At 42.9% G+C, this 17,251-nt stretch overlaps 1 protein-coding gene across 1 annotated transcript; it reads left to right on the top strand.

Moving 5' to 3' along the window:
* The first annotated feature begins 916 nt into the window (after positions 1-916).
* Positions 917-17,089, top strand: LOC118396179 (dual specificity tyrosine-phosphorylation-regulated kinase 4-like). Its single transcript, XM_035790288.2, has 13 exons — positions 917-1,510; positions 4,619-4,693; positions 6,376-6,528; positions 6,801-7,115; positions 8,550-8,686; positions 9,208-9,348; positions 12,090-12,228; positions 12,422-12,503; positions 12,637-12,809; positions 14,230-14,290; positions 14,814-14,943; positions 15,214-15,386; positions 15,487-17,089. Exons 1-13 carry the CDS (start codon positions 1,487-1,489, stop codon positions 15,717-15,719), a joined length of 1,836 nt encoding a protein of 611 aa, XP_035646181.1. The 5' UTR covers positions 917-1,486; the 3' UTR covers positions 15,720-17,089.
* Positions 17,090-17,251: the final 162 nt, after the last annotated feature.

Here is a 17,251-nt window from a genome sequence, read left to right as displayed (position 1 = left end):
CCTGACTGTGCTGCTGCTCCAGTTTCAACTGTTCTGCCTTATTATTATTCGACCATGCTGGTCATTTATGAACATTTGAACATCTTGGTCATGTTCTGTTATAATCTCTACCCGGCACAGCCAGAAGAGGACTGGCCACCCCACATAGCCCGGTTCCTCTCTAGGTTTCTTCCTAGGTTTTGGCCTTTCTAGGGAGTTTTTCCTAGCCACCGTGCTTTTACACCTGCATTGTTTGCTGTTTGGGGTTTTAGGCTGGGTTTCTGTACAGCACTTTGAGATATCAGCTGATGTACGAAGGGCTATATAAATAAATTTGATTTGATTTGATTTGAGAGAATGCCAAGAATGTGCAAAGCTGTCATCAAGGCAAGGGGTGGCTATTTGAAGAATTTCAAATATAAAATATATTTTAACACTTTTTTGTTACTACACGATTACATATGTGCTATTTCATAGTTTTTATGTCTTCAGTATTATTCTACAAAGTAGAAAATAGTTTTTTTTAAATAAGAAAAATCCTTGAATGAGTGGGTGTTCTAAAACCTTTGAAATATTATCAAGCTGTATAACCTATTATGAAACAGGCTTTGCATTGTCAATTGGTTTATTTTGTGTACATGTGTGCGTGCGTGACAGACAGGGAGAGATTAAATTCAGTACGCCTTTACTGTTTGTGTCTGCCAGTGCAAACCTACAATTTCATCAAATCTTTAACACGAGTGAGGGTCGAAATAGGGGAAAGCTTTATAGGGGTTAATGTATGATTCACAGTGTTTACAAAAAGAGTGTCTGCCCCATCTCGGGTCAACTGTGATTATGCCTCAATACAGAGTTTTTATTGCAATAGTCTGACCCAATAAATGTTAGAGCAATGTGTGAAATTGTCTGTGAATGGTAAATTGTAAGGTGAGAAAATATGAGCGACATCAGCATCTCTGAAAATATCAGGACTGCAATGTGAGAAACTCAGTAGGCTACGGGGACTCTGTGTAGGCTATCCACAGGGATGCAGCCTTTGCGGTAGACTATTGGCTACTGTGCGCGCAATGGCGCACACTCACCGGCCACTACTGAATTTTAGGAGTGCTAGTCCAATGTAGCTGACGATATGCAGCCTAACCGGGAAAAAAACATATTTCGGGTAGACCCAGCTGTCAGCTGCAGAAACCTAAATGGGCGGCCTCTCCAGAGACTCACGCGTCAGATGAATAGACAGTTTAAAGCTTGCTTCTTTCTCTAATCTCCTCCTGACAACAGCAATACTGACTCTATGTTTAAAATTATGACTGTTGCAGTTTGAGTTTCAGGACCCGGTCAGTTTGTGCTGATTCAAGACACAATCGCTCTTCGGTTTGACTTGGGCTGCTGAAGTTAAAGAGAATCTGAACGTGACAAGCCGCCTGGACTCTTGAAGATGTGCTCGCGACTTGCATTTACCTGGAATTTACAGTAGTTACTTAAAGTCGTAGGCTACATTCAAAGCGGTATGTTTCCCGAAATGAATAACAAGGTGAGGTCAATAATCAATTTTGAGTATCTATATCCATACAATCCGTTATTTATTTAAATCTTTATGCTACATATGTGTACAATGCAGTTTTTTTACAGCATTTATGTTCTCTCATTGTCTTTTATTTTATCGTTTGCTTGAACATCAGACAGTTATGTATTTTTTATGCCACTGAAGTCTGATATAACATTAATTTTGTAGTTGAAATTGTATGAAGATTCACTTTTCTTTTCTACTGAACGTTAACAAACTGATTTCAATTACATAATATTATGATAAGTAAACAGTAGTAGGAGCTAAATATTATGACCCATTTAGTAGTTTGCTTATGGGTTATCTGAGAAGGTATTCAAGATAGACATGATCCATAACTATTTTAGTCTACACTTACTTTATGGCTAGATTCATGGTGTTGACAGAAGCTCTATAACTTTACTATAAACATTATCCCAAATGACAAAGGACAGGAAAACAGCAACTCTTTCATCCTCTTTTTACAAATAACGTCAGCCTTGTTGACATCTGTCATTGATTATTTGCAATATCATTGTCACATTGATCAGCAGCCATCTATAAATCAGTCAGTGTATTTTCTCTGTATCAAGTTTGAAACTCTCAGTCAGCTTTTCTGGGTGGGATTGATGCTCTACTTTTCATGAGCAAAAAATGTGTACGTTTCTGTATAGCTACTAAAACTTCATCCGTTGTTGATGCTTAGACAGTTGTTTCCATTCGCTGCCAATTCAATATTTGCAATACGTTCCTTACCATTGGAGTCGGAGCTTTACTTTCCACATGCTGTTCTGTAACTGGTGTCGTGCGAGTCTCAGAAAAGACATATTAGGAATAATGTTTTCCCTTTCAAGGACCTGCATGATGTCAACAATCCAAAAGATCTTTCCAGTATCCAGTGAGATGTGCACTGCAACTAGTGGCAGCTTCTTTGTTGCTCTGTGCATCATTGCTCTACTGACCCACTCAGATAACATTTCAGGGGATGACCCCACCCCCAGCACACCTCCCTCAGGGGATGAGCACACCCCCAGCACACCTCCCCCTCATGACCACAACCCAAGTAGAAATACAGGGTTACACAAATCATAACACTACAAGTGACCTCAGAAAAAAAGTGACTTCAGTTATCAGATGCTGGACTATTGTAATACTACAGTAGGCCTATATAAGACAAATCATTGCCCTTTGAACACAGAGGTATTGCATGCTTAGAATTGGTGGCAGGTAGCTGTCACGCCTTGGTCATTGTATCTTGTGTTTTTGTTATATGTTTGGGTAGGCCAGGGTGTGACATGGGTTTATATGTTGTATTTCGTATTGGGGTTTGTATTAATTGGGAGTGTGTATTATTAGGGGTGTGTCTAGTTAGGCTTGGCTGCCTGAGGCGATTCCTAATTGGAGTCAGCTGATTCTCGTTGTCTCGGATTGGGAACCGTATTTAGGTAGCCTGAGTGCGCGTTGTATTTCGTGGGTGATTGTACCTGTCTCTGTGTTAGTCACCAGATAGGCTGTAATTAGTTTCACTCGTTTGTTGTTTTTGTATTTTCAGTTATTTCATGTACCGCATTATCTTCATTAAAAGTCATGAGTAACCTACACGCTGCATTTCGGTCTGACTCTCTTCAAACAACAGACGAACTTCGTTACAGTAGCCTAGCTCTTCAGAGCTTTGGGCCAGTAATTGAAAGGTCACTGGTTTGAATCCCTGTCTGCTGAGTGCCCATTTCAAATGGATGAGCGGTTTTGCATCTGCTTACAGTAAGCAGATGTACAGTACCTGTTTAGTGCCCTTCCACAGTGGCCGACATCGCAGTACAACCTTCACTCTCACAATCCTCCCAGGGGATTGGTTGTGTTACACGTGAATCCTGCATGTGTTCATATTTGAATGAGTGTTTGCTGACTTGTTCCGATTCCAAACCAAGCCAATGTGAAGGCAATCCTAGGTGGGCACTGGTGTTCCATTACTCTAAGTTTTCCCATGCCAAATAATTTTATACATTGCCCTGGGTATGCATGGGAATCAAAATACGGTCATATTCTTGTCAAGGAACACATATGGGTCAGTAAGAGGCAATTGGTCATTTCATAAAGAATATGAATCATATGGATGTTTATTTAGTGAACTCATGAGAAACAGTATATTTTTCCATTGTTTTATTCTTCTGACCTTTTAATCCAATAGTGTTATTTAGGTCAAGTCCATTCTCAATCTGCTCTGCTAACCAGCCAGCCGTTGTCTAACCCTCTCTGGCTCTCTGAGTTTTGCCTGTGCTCATCTGGGCTGGATGTTTCAGTCCACCCATATGGTGTCTCTCATTCAACACACTGTGTTAGTTGACACACTCCCCTCTGATTAAGGCATGTGTAAAACTAGCTATTCTGTCACATTGGCACAAGAGATAATACATCTCAGTGACTGATATGACCCCATGAAGCCTAGCATCAGACTGAATTGGGCTTTGTGAAAGGAAGTGAATGATCTCTCTGGTGCCAGGTTAAAACAGCCCTCTACTCTCACCATCATTACCAGCATTACTACACCCTTACACCATCATTACCACACCCTTACACTTTTCATAGAACATCAGAGGGTTAACAAGCCTATGCTCCAGGAAAGGAATGCATCTTGTGGAAAAACCGATCATAAAGAGACCATTGCTACTGTGGTAGCTAATTGATAAGATACTTAAGATACATAAGATACTCTAATTTTGGAGAGTGTGCATCATCTTTGCTTGCATGGTAGTAATCCTACTTCACTACTGTATCTATCTGTGAGACCCACCGCTGTGCTGGGCCTGAAACACCCACCAGCAACAATCAGGCTATTTATTCTCCTCATTCACAGAGATACTTTGAAGTTCATCAGTTTCGGTTATTAAAAATATGCGATTCATAATGCAGATTCAGACCTCAATGACTTGTTATGAGTCATATTGAATCTATTTAACTAAAACTGAATCTGATTTGAGGGAGACTCCCTTGGCAATGCTGCATCCAATGCCCACACACTGACTTATACAGGTGTAGAGAAGTTCTATGTGTAAATGTAATGTTAAGTGAAGTCTCCCATATTCCTTTCCTCCACAGTCTTTTAGAGGAGAGGCTTTCCCACACTCACACAGGCTCCAGACCCAACAGGGAACCAATCGACCCTATTCACAGGTGAGCCTTTACTCACTGGTGACCCCTGACCTGTAGAGCATTTGAGCCCCTACAGACCCACTCTCTTTCAATTCTGTATCTTTCTGTCTGTGCAGTGCCCTCCCCCTTCACTCCACCAAACGTCACTACCCTAGCTAACTCATGCTATTGGAGTAAATGTTTAATGTTGTTGGTGAATGACAACTCAAGGGGACAACTTTGGCCTTCCATTGACAGTGATGAACTTAAAGCAGTCCTCACTGTCAATAAAACACGATGTGTTTAAGAACACAGTGTAGTAGCCTACACTCTTAGAAAAAGGGTTCCAAAAGGGCTCTTCGGTTGTCCCAATAGAATAACCCTTTTTGGTTCCAGGTAGAGCTATTTTGGGTTCCATGTAGAACTCTCTGGAAGGGATTTTACATGGAACTTAAAAGTGTTCTACCTGCAACCAAAACGGGTTATTCAAAGGGGACACCCGAAGAACTCTTTTAGGTTCTAGATAGCACCTTTTTTTCTAAGTGTATATCTAATCAGCCTGCTGGTCATCTGTTGTTCTTTACAAATGCTGTTTTGAATTAAAGGAAATTGCACCTACACACTGAAGAATGCTGTAAACTCGAAACATCTGTGTACACTATCCTTGATGCAGTAAAAAATTATAAAGTAAGCTTTATGTGACATCTTTAAGAGTGCAAACCCATTCCACCTCTTTCTTTGGCTGAATTTGCAAGTTTTACGCACCAGCTAAGCTTCTGGGAGAACATGATGGTTCTCTTTTGATTACCTAATCAGCCTGCCCTGACTCCAGTTGTGTGCTGGTATAATACTGTATTTACCATTTGCTTGTTGTAGCAGGTGCTTGGAACTATATTTAGCCTGTGTCTCTATGCATCATAACTAAGTTGGACGCTACTGCAACAGTCTGTGCACGTGCGATTAAATGTCACTGCTATGTATAGACTGGGCTGGTGTTTTGTGCTTCTGTGCTTGCTGTTACCAAAGCAAAGGGATAAATAACTACTGGTTCCACTTTACAATAACTGTCCATAATAATACCTATGTATTTACATGTTAGTTATATCGGCAGATACATTGCCATTACCATGTAGGAAGTCATTCGATATTTTACTGGCATGTACAATTTTACAATAAACTCATGATCCCTGTCGTAGCCTAGGTAAGAGGTCTCCTTTCCCCATCATTCGTTTAGCTATGCCTGCAAGGCAGCCAGTGACATATGTAAACGTGCTCCTACAGCAAGCAGCATGGCAGCTAGAGAAAGGCCTGCTCCAGTTTAGGTCCCCCACAGCAGCAACTACGATGACAGACTGTCATGGCCCAGTCTCCAGGCTTTTGTTCCCACCTCACACTCACCCTGCTGAGTAATTCCATCCTCATCCCTGGGGGTCCTGGTTACCTGAGCCACCACAATTAGAACGGATGTAGGACTCTCTACCTCCCTTTATTTCTCCCTCCAACTCCCCCTCTCCGTCCTTTTCCCCAACCTTGTCCATAGAGTATGTGATCACATAGTCTCTTCCAACAGTCGCTGTAACTCGGACACAACTGGGGTTAGAGCACCATGGGTCTGGCAAGTGAGACTAGTTATGACGATACAAAATGTTATTATACTTTTAATGTTTTCATCTGCATATTTTAAAAACCCTTTATTTATTTGAACCCTTCTCTCTCTCTTGAAGAAATTGAACTCGGGCGTAGTGACCTTGCCCCAGCTGGAGCCCGCGGTTATACAGGTTGTTGTCAGCAATGCCAAACTCCACCACCAGCAGTCCGATAGCATACTGCCCCACATCGCCAAAAAGGAGGTGCAGAACAACTACCAGACACACCAGGTGAGGCTACATTTCACACTGTGTCACACTATACTGTTGACACACTATAACTTGACTCCAGTTGTCAATTGTAAATGCACATGTAAATTGTACATGATAGTAAGTCCTTGGCAGTTTATGCATCTTCAGATGAAACCGCTCAGCTGACATGCAATATCCCAGTAATGTAAAAGGAAGTGAGAGCAAGTTTCATCAGGGTTACGCTTAGTGACTGAGCCAAAGGGTTGAAACGACAGATCAACTAACCTCTTGATCCCTTTTGTGATTTGCAGGATGAGAGACCAAAGCCCTCCTCCCAGTTCTCCACATGGTTTGGCTCCTCAGTGGAGAACCTGTCTGACACTATCACCACCAAGGGCCTCAGCAACAAGCTGGAGGAGGCAAAGCTTTATAAAGGACAGAGGCTGCCCATGTCTCCAACCGAGGCACTGAGGCACTTCCAAGGGCGTCTGACAGAGTTTGAGCAGCAGGAGATCATGGACTACTCAGAAATCTGGTTCCTAGGGCTGGAGACTAAGAAGATCAAGGCCTCTCACGGAACTCCTCAGAATGCCGGCTACGACGACGAGCACGGCAGCTACAACAAGGTACAGTTACGTCAATGATTTTAATTGAAATTATTCTTGTGGTTCCTTGGGGTAAGGTGAAAGAAGGTTTGTTTGTTTGTTTGTTTGTATGACCAGTCAGACCATCCAACTGACCTTTCTCTCAACTTCACAATAATCTGCAGTGAAATTATGTTAAGGCACGAGAACAGAAGTCCCATGCACGCTAGCCAAACTGCCATGTGAGTCTAACTGACTATCCACAGGCAGTTAGTGTCTTATTCCATCCTGTATGGCTGTGCTGTTACAGGGAGACTGACTGTGAACATTGTTTAGACTCATGGCCCTATGCCCCATTCATGGTATTCTCTAGGTCACACAAAACTAGTTAAGTCATGACAGATGCTCAGCTAAATAACCAAATGAAATAACACAGGAGCAGTATTATTATGAACTAACTTTAAACTAACTTTACCTAAATTGAACTTACTTTTCTTAACTTGAACTAACTTTTAACTAACTAACTAACTAACTAACTAACTAACTAACTAACTAACTAACTAACTTTACCTAACTTTTAACTAACTAACTTGACCTAATTTTAACTAACTTTTGAACTAACTAACTTTTCCTACTAGCACTGACTTTGCTGATAATTACTTTATTGAGGAAAAATGTACTTGCTATGACTGTGATATACTGTCTCACCTTGCTACCTAGCTATCACCTTGCTATTCGCTGCAGCTAGCAACTGGAACGAGCTGCAACAAACACTCAAACTGGACAGTTTTATCGCAATCACTTAATTCTAAGACTTAATCATGGACACTCTTACTGACAGTTGTGGCTGCTCTGCGTGATATATTGTTGTCTCTACCTTCTTGCCCTTTGTGCTGTTGTCTGTGCTCAATAATGTTTGTACCCTGTTTTGTGCTGCTGCCATGTTGTGTTGCTACCATGCTGTGTAGTCATGTGTTGCTGCCATGCTATGTTGTTAACTTAGGTCTTTCTTTATGTAGTGTTATGTTGTCTCTCTTGTCGTGATGTGTGTTTTGTCCTATATTTTGATTTAATTTATTTTAATTTTAAATCCCAGCCCCCGTCCCCGCAGGAGGCATTTAGCCTTTTGGTGGGCCGTCATTGTAAATAAGAAATTGTTTTTAACTGACTTGCCTAGTTAAATAAAGTTTAAATTAAATAAATACATACAAATATCTTAAGATGAATGCACTAACTGTAAGTCGCTCTGAATAAGAGCATCTGCTAAATTACTAAAATGTCAATGTAAATGAACTAGTGTTTGGCACTAATCATTATAGTAGTCATTATAGAAAACCATAATGAAGGATGTCATTGTATCATGAACTACCATTTAAGTACATGCAGTGAGGCTCTCGTATTCAAAAGTATTGTCCAACATACCATACACATAGTACACAAACATTTCCAATTGAATGTTCTCTGTTCTGTATCCAGATTCTGCACGACCACATTGGCTTCCGCTTCGAGGTGCTGGAGGTGATTGGGAAAGGATCATTTGGACAGGTTCTGAAATGTCTGGACCACAAGACCCAAGAGCTGGTCGCCATCAAGGTCATTCGCAACAAGAAAAGGTACAAACAAAACATTTTGCTACATGCTCTTGAATACGCATCCAGTGCTCAAAGACTCTGAAACTGACCTTCTTGTGTGAGGTCAGTACCGACAGGTCGTCAGGTCAGTGTTCCAAAGGAGTTACCTCGGTATTGCTTTACCATTCCTCTCTCAGGTGATCCAATGCACTCTGTGTGTCAATGGAAGTCCGCCTCCTCCTCTTTGACTTTGATTGATACAAATGTCATCAGGGCTTAATGCTTTTCAATAATGCAGAAAACAAAATGGGTGCTTACCGCCGTAGGGCTGCCTTGGTCTCGCCACTGGGGCCTTGTCTTGAACTAAACCCTCTCAAAGATCCTGTTTCTCCTGGGAGAGGAGATTCTCCCTTCTTTGCAGCTGTCATAATTTTTCACACCAAAGTAAATTAAAACTGAAATTGAAAAATATTTGCGAGGAGATTTTCCATTTCTGATTTTGAATGGTTAAATCCAGAATGGAGTCATGACTAACTCCAACTAACTCTTACATTGGACTGTAGGTTTCACCACCAGGCCCTAGTGGAACTGAAGATCCTGGATGCTGTGAGGAGGAAAGACAGGGAAAAGTGCCACAATGTCATCCATATGAAAGAATACTTCTACTTCCGCAACCATCTCTGCATCACCTTCGAGCTGCTAGGGTGAGTGTAGTGTGTGGTATGTATTGATAGTTTACATACATTTTGACACTACACACATTTACAAAAAAAAAATTTAAAAAAATAAAAATAAAAGACACCTGAAATGATGAGTAAAACAATCACACGCACAAACATACACACACACACACACACACACACACACACACACACACACACACACACACACACACACACACACACACACACACACACACACACACACACACACACACACACACACACACAATCAAAATAGTCCCAGTGGAAGATAAATGGAACCCTGAGTAATTAATGTGTTAATCAAAGGTATTCAAGGTTAGGCACCTCTCCCAAGGTACAACAAGGTACAACTCCCCTATTACATACACAGCTCGTTTGTCACTAGTCACTTAAAATGCTACACTACTTGAGCAAAGTGAGCATCCCACCTAGAACAATCTGCCTCAACTAGCGTTAGGTTCCCTCTGAGACAAAATAGTCTTCTATTCCAGGCTGGCTGACCTTTAGTAGACGTCTTGGACTGCCACCCTGTCTAACATTACCGTCACCCAGTCCCTTAGTTAACGCCTTGATTAGGGCTCTATCACTTTTCTCTGGCTGCTCGGGGTGTAAAGGCTCCGTTTACACTGGACAGAGAAGTGTGTACATCCCAGAAGTATCTAGAAATATAAAGATTAACTCTGAGAGACACTCTTCTTAATGTTAACCAGAAGGGGACTAGGGTTCCAATCTGGGAACTCCCCCACGTTCAGCTGGAAGGTGGCGCATGGAACGCAAAAATATTCCTAAAAATATTTAACCTCCACACTTGCTCCCAGGCAGACTGAATAACTTTTTTGCCCGCTTTGAGGACAATACAGTGCCACTGACACGGCCTGCAACGAAAACATGCGGTCTCTCCTTCACTGCAGCCGAGGTGAGTAAGACATTTAAACGTGTTAACCCTCGCAAGGCTGCAGGCCCAGACGGCATCCCCAGCCGCGCCCTCAGAGCATGCGCAGACCAGCTGGCCGGTGTGTTTACGGACATATTCAATCAATCCCTATACCAGTCTGCTGTTCCCACATGCTTCAAGAGGGCCACCATTGTTCCTGTTCCCAAGAAAGCTAAGGTAACTGAGCTAAACGACTACCGCCCGTAGCACTCACTTCCGTCATCATGAAGTGCTTTGAGAGACTAGTCAAGGACCATATCACCTCCACCCTACCTGACACCCTAGACCCACTCCAATTTGCTTACCGCCCAAATAGGTCCACAGACGATGCAATCTCAACCACACTGCACACTGCCCTAACCCATCTGGACAAGAGGAATACCTATGTGAGAATGCTGTTCATCGACTACAGCTTGGCATTCAACACCATAGTACCCTCCAAGCTCGTCATCAAGCTCGAGACCCTGGGTCTCGACCCCGCCCTGTGCAATTGGGTACTGGACTTCCTGACGGGCCGCCCCCAGGTGGTGAGGGTAGGCAACAACATCTCCTCCCCGCTGATCCTCAACACGGGGGGCCCCACAAGGGTGCGTTCTGAGCCCTCTCCTGTACTCCCTGTTCACCCACGACTGTGTGGCCACGCACGCTCCAACTCAATCATCAAGTTTGCGGACGACACAACAGTGGTAGGCTTGATTACCAACAACGACGAGACGGCCTACAGGGAGGAGGTGAGGGCCCTCGGAGTGTGGTGTCAGGAAAATAACCTCACACTCAACGTCAACAAAACTAATGAGATGATTGTGGACTTCAGGAAACAGCAGAGGGAACACCCCCCTATCCACATCGATGGAACAGTAGTGGAGAGGGTAGCAAGTTTTAAGTTCCTCGGCATACGCATCACAGACAAACTGAATTGGTCCACTCACACAGACAGCGTCGTTAAGAAGGCGCAGCAGCGCCTCTTCAACCTCAGGAGGCTAAAGAAATTTGGCTTGTCACCAAAAGCACTCACAAACTTCTACAGATGCACAATCGAGAGCATCCTGGCGGGCTGTATCACCGCCTGGTATGGCAACTGCTCCGCCCTCAACCGCTTCTATCTCAAGGCCATCAGACTGTTAAACAGCCACATTGAGTGGCTGCTGCCAACACACTGACATTGACACTGACCCAACTCCAGCCACTTTAATAATGGGAATTGATGGGAAATGATGTAAATATATCACTAGCCACTTTAAACAATGCTACCTTATATAATGTTACTTACCCTACATTATTCATCTCATATGCATACGTATATACTGTACTCTATATCATCGACTGCATCCTTATGTAATACATGTATCACTAGCCACTTTAACTATGCCACTTTGTTTACTTTGTCTACATACTCATCTCATATGTATATACTGTACTCGATACCATCTACTGTATGCTGCCCTGTACCATCACTCATTCATATATCCTTATGTACATATTCTTTATCCCCTTACACTGTGTATAAGACAGTAGTTTTGGAATTGTTAGTTAGATTACTTGTTGGTTATTACTGCATTGTCGGAACTAGAATCACAAGCATTTCGCTACACTCGCATTAACATCTGCTAACCATGTGATTGATTTGATTTGATATCAAAATGCAATATAGTGCTGGCCTCTAGAGGACTAATAAACTATTACATTTGAGGCCAAATCCTCTATGCAGTGGTGGGAAAAAGAAAATGCAGAGAAAGACTGGGAATAGTGACAGACATGTTATCATTTGACCAGTTCTCTAAATTCTTGTCTTTCTGTGTTCTTATAGAGTCAACCTGTATGAGCTGATCAAGAAGAACAACTTCCAGGGCTTCAGTCTGGCCCTGATCCGTCGTTTCACCCGCTCCCTGCTCAAGTGCCTGCAGATGCTGTATAAGGAGAAGATCATTCACTGTGACCTCAAACCGGTAAGGTTCCACAAATCCCCATACATTGTAATGGCTCTGCATGGAACAGTAACAACACAAAGAATACCCAGCTGAGAAGTCAGACATGCTAATGCACAGTACCAGTGCAATGCAGAGGAAATAAGTTGGTTGCACTTTGTTTGGTAACTTGGAAAATGTCAAATTGACATTGTTTCTCTTTTTTCCACAAAAGGAGAACATACTTCTGTCTCAGAAAGGACAAGGAAATATAAAGGTGGTTGACTTTGGGTCCAGCTGTTATGAGCAGCAGAGAGGTGTGTCTCACCTGATTAAATACCTGATTTAAAAGTCTTATGTTAAAATCTCCAAAGCCACAGCAGTCATATACAATAACAGAATTTGAACATGAACTCCGCTCCCTCCCTTTCTCCTTGCCTGCCCTTGTAGTCTACACATACATCCAGAGTCGTTTCTACCGCTCCCCAGAGGTTATCCTGGGCCACCCCTACAGCATGGCCATCGACATGTGGAGTCTGGGCTGCATCATGGCTGAGCTCTACACCAGCTTCCCCCTATTTCCTGGGGAGAGCGAGGTGGAGCAGATTGCGTGCATCATGGAGGTACATTTTACATTTACATTTAAGTCATTTAGCAGACGCTCTTATCCAGAGCGACTTACAAATTGGTGCATTCACCTTATGACATCCAGTGGAACAGCCACTTTACAATAGTGCATCTAAATCTTTTAAGGGGGGTGAGAAGGATTACTTTATCCTAGCCTAGGTATTCCTTAAAGAGGTGGGGTTTCAGGTGTCTCCGGAAGGTGGTGATTGACTCCGCGGTCCTGGCGTCGTCAGGGAGTTTGTTCCACCATTGGGGAGCCAGAGCAGCGAACAGTTTTGACCGGGCTGAGCGGGAACTGTACTTCCTCAGTGGTAGGGAGGCGAGCAGGCCAGAGGTGGATGAACGCAGTGTCCTTGTTTGGGTGTAGGGCCTGATCAGAGCCTGGTACTGAGGTGCCGTTCCCCTCACAGCTCCGTAGGCAAGCACCATGGTCTTGTAGCGGATGCGAGCTTCAACTGGAAGCCAGTGGAGAGAGCGGAGGAGCGGGGTGACGTGAGAGAACTTGGGAAGGTTGAACACCAGACGGGCTGCGGCGTTCTGGATGAGTTGTAGGGGTTTAATGGCACAGGCAGGGAGCCCAGCCAACAGCGAGTTGCAGTAATCCAGACGGGAGATGACAAGTGCCTGGATTAGGACCTGCGCCGCTTCCTGTGTGAGGCAGGGTCGTACTCTGCGGATGTTGTAGAGCATGAACCTACAGGAACGGGCCACCGCCTTGATGTTAGTTGAGAACGACAGGGTGTTGTCCAGGATCACGCCAAGGTTCTTAGCGCTCTGGGAGGAGGACACAATGGAGTTGTCAACCGTGATGGCGAGATCATGGAACGGGCAGTCCTTCCCCGGGAGGAAGAGCAGCTCCGTCTTGCCGAGGTTCAGCTTGAGGTGGTGATCCGTCATCCACACTGATATGTCTGCCAGACATGCAGAGATGCGATTCGCCACCTGGTCATCAGAAGGGGGAAAGGAGAAGATTAATTGTGTGTCGTCTGCATAGCAATGATAGGAGAGACCATGTGAGGTTATGACAGAGCCAAGTGACTTGGTGTATAGCGAGAATAGGAGAGGGCCTAGAACAGAGCCCTGGGGGACACCAGTGGTGAGAGCGCGTGGTGAGGAGACAGATTCTTGCCACGCCACCTGGTAGGAGCGACCTGTCAGGTAGGACGCAATCCAAGCGTGGGCCGCGCCGGAGATGCCCAACTCGGAGAGGGTGGAGACGAGGATCTGATGGTTCACAGTATCGAAGGCAGCCGATAGGTCTAGAAGGATGAGAGCAGAGGAGGTACACAACCAATCACCTGCAGACATACAGTCTCAGACCCCAGCGCTAGCCAATTGGAGTATCTGATGTTAAATGTTTTTAGGAATCCATTTATCCATCACCATTCAAGAACATTCTGTTCTTTTATTTCTTAGGTACTTGGAATGCCTCCCAATGATTTTGTGCAGACAGCATCCAGGAGAAGGTTGTTTTTCGGTAAGAACTTTCTATGATTCGTACAGTAAGAATGCGTTTCTTTACTTCGGAAATATATATAAGGTTGTTGTATACTTAATGTTTTCTGTTGTCTGTACTGTTGTCTGTGCCCAATAATGTTTGTATCATGTTTTGTGCTGCTACCATGTTGTGCTGCTGCCATGTTGTGTTGCTACCAAGTTGTCATGTGTTGTTGCCATGTTATGTTGTTGTCTTAGGTCTCTCTTTATGTAGTGTTGTGGTGTCTTTCTTGTCATGATGTGTGTTTGTTGTGATTTTATTTGTATTTTTACTCCCAGTCCCAGGCCCTGCAGGAGGCCTTTTGGTAGGCCGTCATTGTAAATAACACTTTGGTCTTAACTGAGTTACATAGTTAAATAAATAAAAAGATATATACAATTAGGAACAACAATACATCTTAAGAAAGTATTAGGTCCAGAATTAATCAGATGAATCTCTGGGTTGTGTTTGAACCATGAGGTTTGGTAAGTCTCTAACTAGTGTGTTTGATGACTTGTTGCAGACTCCAAAGGAAACCCCAGAAACATCACAAACAGCAAAGGGCGGAAGAGGCGACCCAACTCCAAAGACCTGGCCAGTGTTTTGAAGACCGACGATCCTCTGTTCCTGGACTTCCTTCAACACTGCCTCACGTACGTCAACACTGACACACTAGAAATCTAGAATTCAGCACAGGATTATTACTCTGTGGTTTCAGGGTCATGAAAACTTTTGTTATGAGATTTCTGGTAGTGACCCCACTCCCTGCGGGTGTCTCGGGAGGAGTTGGGATATGCAAGAAACACATTTCCATTACACACTTGTGTGTAGCAGGGCAAATATAGTCCCCCCCAGAAATGTATTATTATTAGCTTGCTTCATCTTCTCCACGCACACTCAGGGTATATTCCTGTGCTATCTAGGTGGGATCCAACCAAGCGTATGACACCAGACGAAGCGATGCAACATGAGTGGATCCAGGAGGCTTGTCTCAAAAAGCCCCGGCCCAAAACACGACCCATGATTTGGAAGCCCAGGGAAAGCACAGAAAGTAACTACGAGGCTACTTACTGCAAAGTAGTTACTAACAGGACAGGTAAGACCAGGCCTCTCACTCTCTTTTATCTCTCAAAATAAATCTTCACAGTGTGTCAAAACAATTTATGGATTAAACCACATCATTCTGTACTTTGCAGCTGAGAAGATTGGGTCCGATAGCAACGACAAGCTGAAAAGAGACCTCTCCGCCAAGGCAGGGGGCAAGATGGTGACCACCGAGCGACTGCATCCCATTGGAGCGTCTGCAGAGGTGGAGTTGTGTGAGGGCGTGGCCAAGGTCAACAGGGACACCAATCAGGAGGCGAGTGGGGAGAGGTCCGTGCATATCATCATCAAGCCTAAACTAGACGTGGGCACTGACAGAGATTAGGAGTTGTCCCAGTGTCTGCCCCCTATCATGTAGCAGCACAAGGGAGGGGGCAGGAGGGCACCATTAGGCATTATGAACTTAAACATCATTAACCAGACACAGAAGATAATGCATACTGTTGTCATGTACAGGGGACCTCCTGTTTTGTGATATTCCTGTGGCTATGAGATTAATTCTATACAATCTATAGAGTTACTTTAGCTGTTGTGAGTATCCCACTGAATGCACTGTCTACGTGTCATGGAGAAGAGCAAAGATTCATAGTTTGGCAAGCTACCAATCCTGATTCAAACATTCGTTATTGTTGATGGTACGTTTACTGTTTAAAGGAGGCAGAGAGACAGTGACAGGATCAGTTAAAGTTACAATTCAGGAATACCGTGGTACGACAGCATTATGCTTTTGTTATGTGCATCTTTTGTGGCCCAGATCACAATACTCAACCCCAGCTAGTGTTACCTGTTGTACATTGACTTCTTTGAAAAGGAAAAGATGCAATGCTCGCTCACCATTAAAAATGTATTGTTTTATTTAAACAAGTTAAAAAGATTAACGTTTCAGCCTTCAATGGCCTTCATCTTCTTTCCGTTCATTGACTTCTTAAAGTATATTATTTATATTTTAGGTTTACTCTTTTACTGCTGTATTTTGTGTAGAAATTCCAAACCAAAGCAGCTACGTTGTGCAATATTTTGCATGGCTTCAAAAAAAATGTTCTTCCTTCTAAAATGGTTATTCGTTTCTGAAGGAGCGTGTGCAATATTAACTGAGCCAAAGAAAGTATTTCTGTCACTGCTGATCTTTCAGCTCAGCTGTGCCCTGTAAGAAACATGTTCTATTCAAACCTTTATGTCCTGCATCTTTACTAGATTGAATAATGCTATTGGAATGATATTACATAGTTATAATGGTCATTATGGTGATGATTATCCAGACATAGAAATTATGTTTGTAATGGCTTGTTTTCCCTGTACATATGTACCTGCTGTGATTTTTTGATGTATGTAATACAGAACATTATGTACGGTGTATGTTACAGGTTATTGTAAAGTTTAGACAAGGTTTTATATTTACTTGTTCACGATTACTTGTATTATCTATGTATGAAAGAATAATTTTATACTCGATTATGTTTGTGTTTGTAATTTTTTTTTTAATGATTAGACACTGAGAGACAATCATTTTATTAATAGTTTGTGCTTTGCAGTGTTATAATCCTTGCACTTTAGCTATGTATTTACCTGGGATAAAAGACAGATTCTCCACATAAAAAAGTTACCCAAAAAGTAACCAAGTGAGAGTTGTGTAATCAATTATATATTGTAGCTTGCCAGGAAACATTCAGTGAGGGAATTGCATAATTTTGTGTTATCCCATGGCAGTTTCTAGAAGTCAACATAATGACAAAGAAAATAGAACATCCTGGTATTGGTGACATAAGCGCTTTGTATCTGTAATGATGAGGTACAGTGTTTTGTGAAATGTATGCTGTCATTTTCCTTGCATCTGATAAATGACCTGGCTACACAAGT

This window comes from Oncorhynchus keta, chromosome 17 (genome assembly GCF_023373465.1).
Source record: "Oncorhynchus keta strain PuntledgeMale-10-30-2019 chromosome 17, Oket_V2, whole genome shotgun sequence".
Classification (NCBI taxonomy): Eukaryota; Metazoa; Chordata; class Actinopteri; order Salmoniformes; family Salmonidae; genus Oncorhynchus; species Oncorhynchus keta.
Note: the sequence above shows the minus strand (reverse complement) of the source record. Positions and strands in the feature narration are given on the sequence as shown.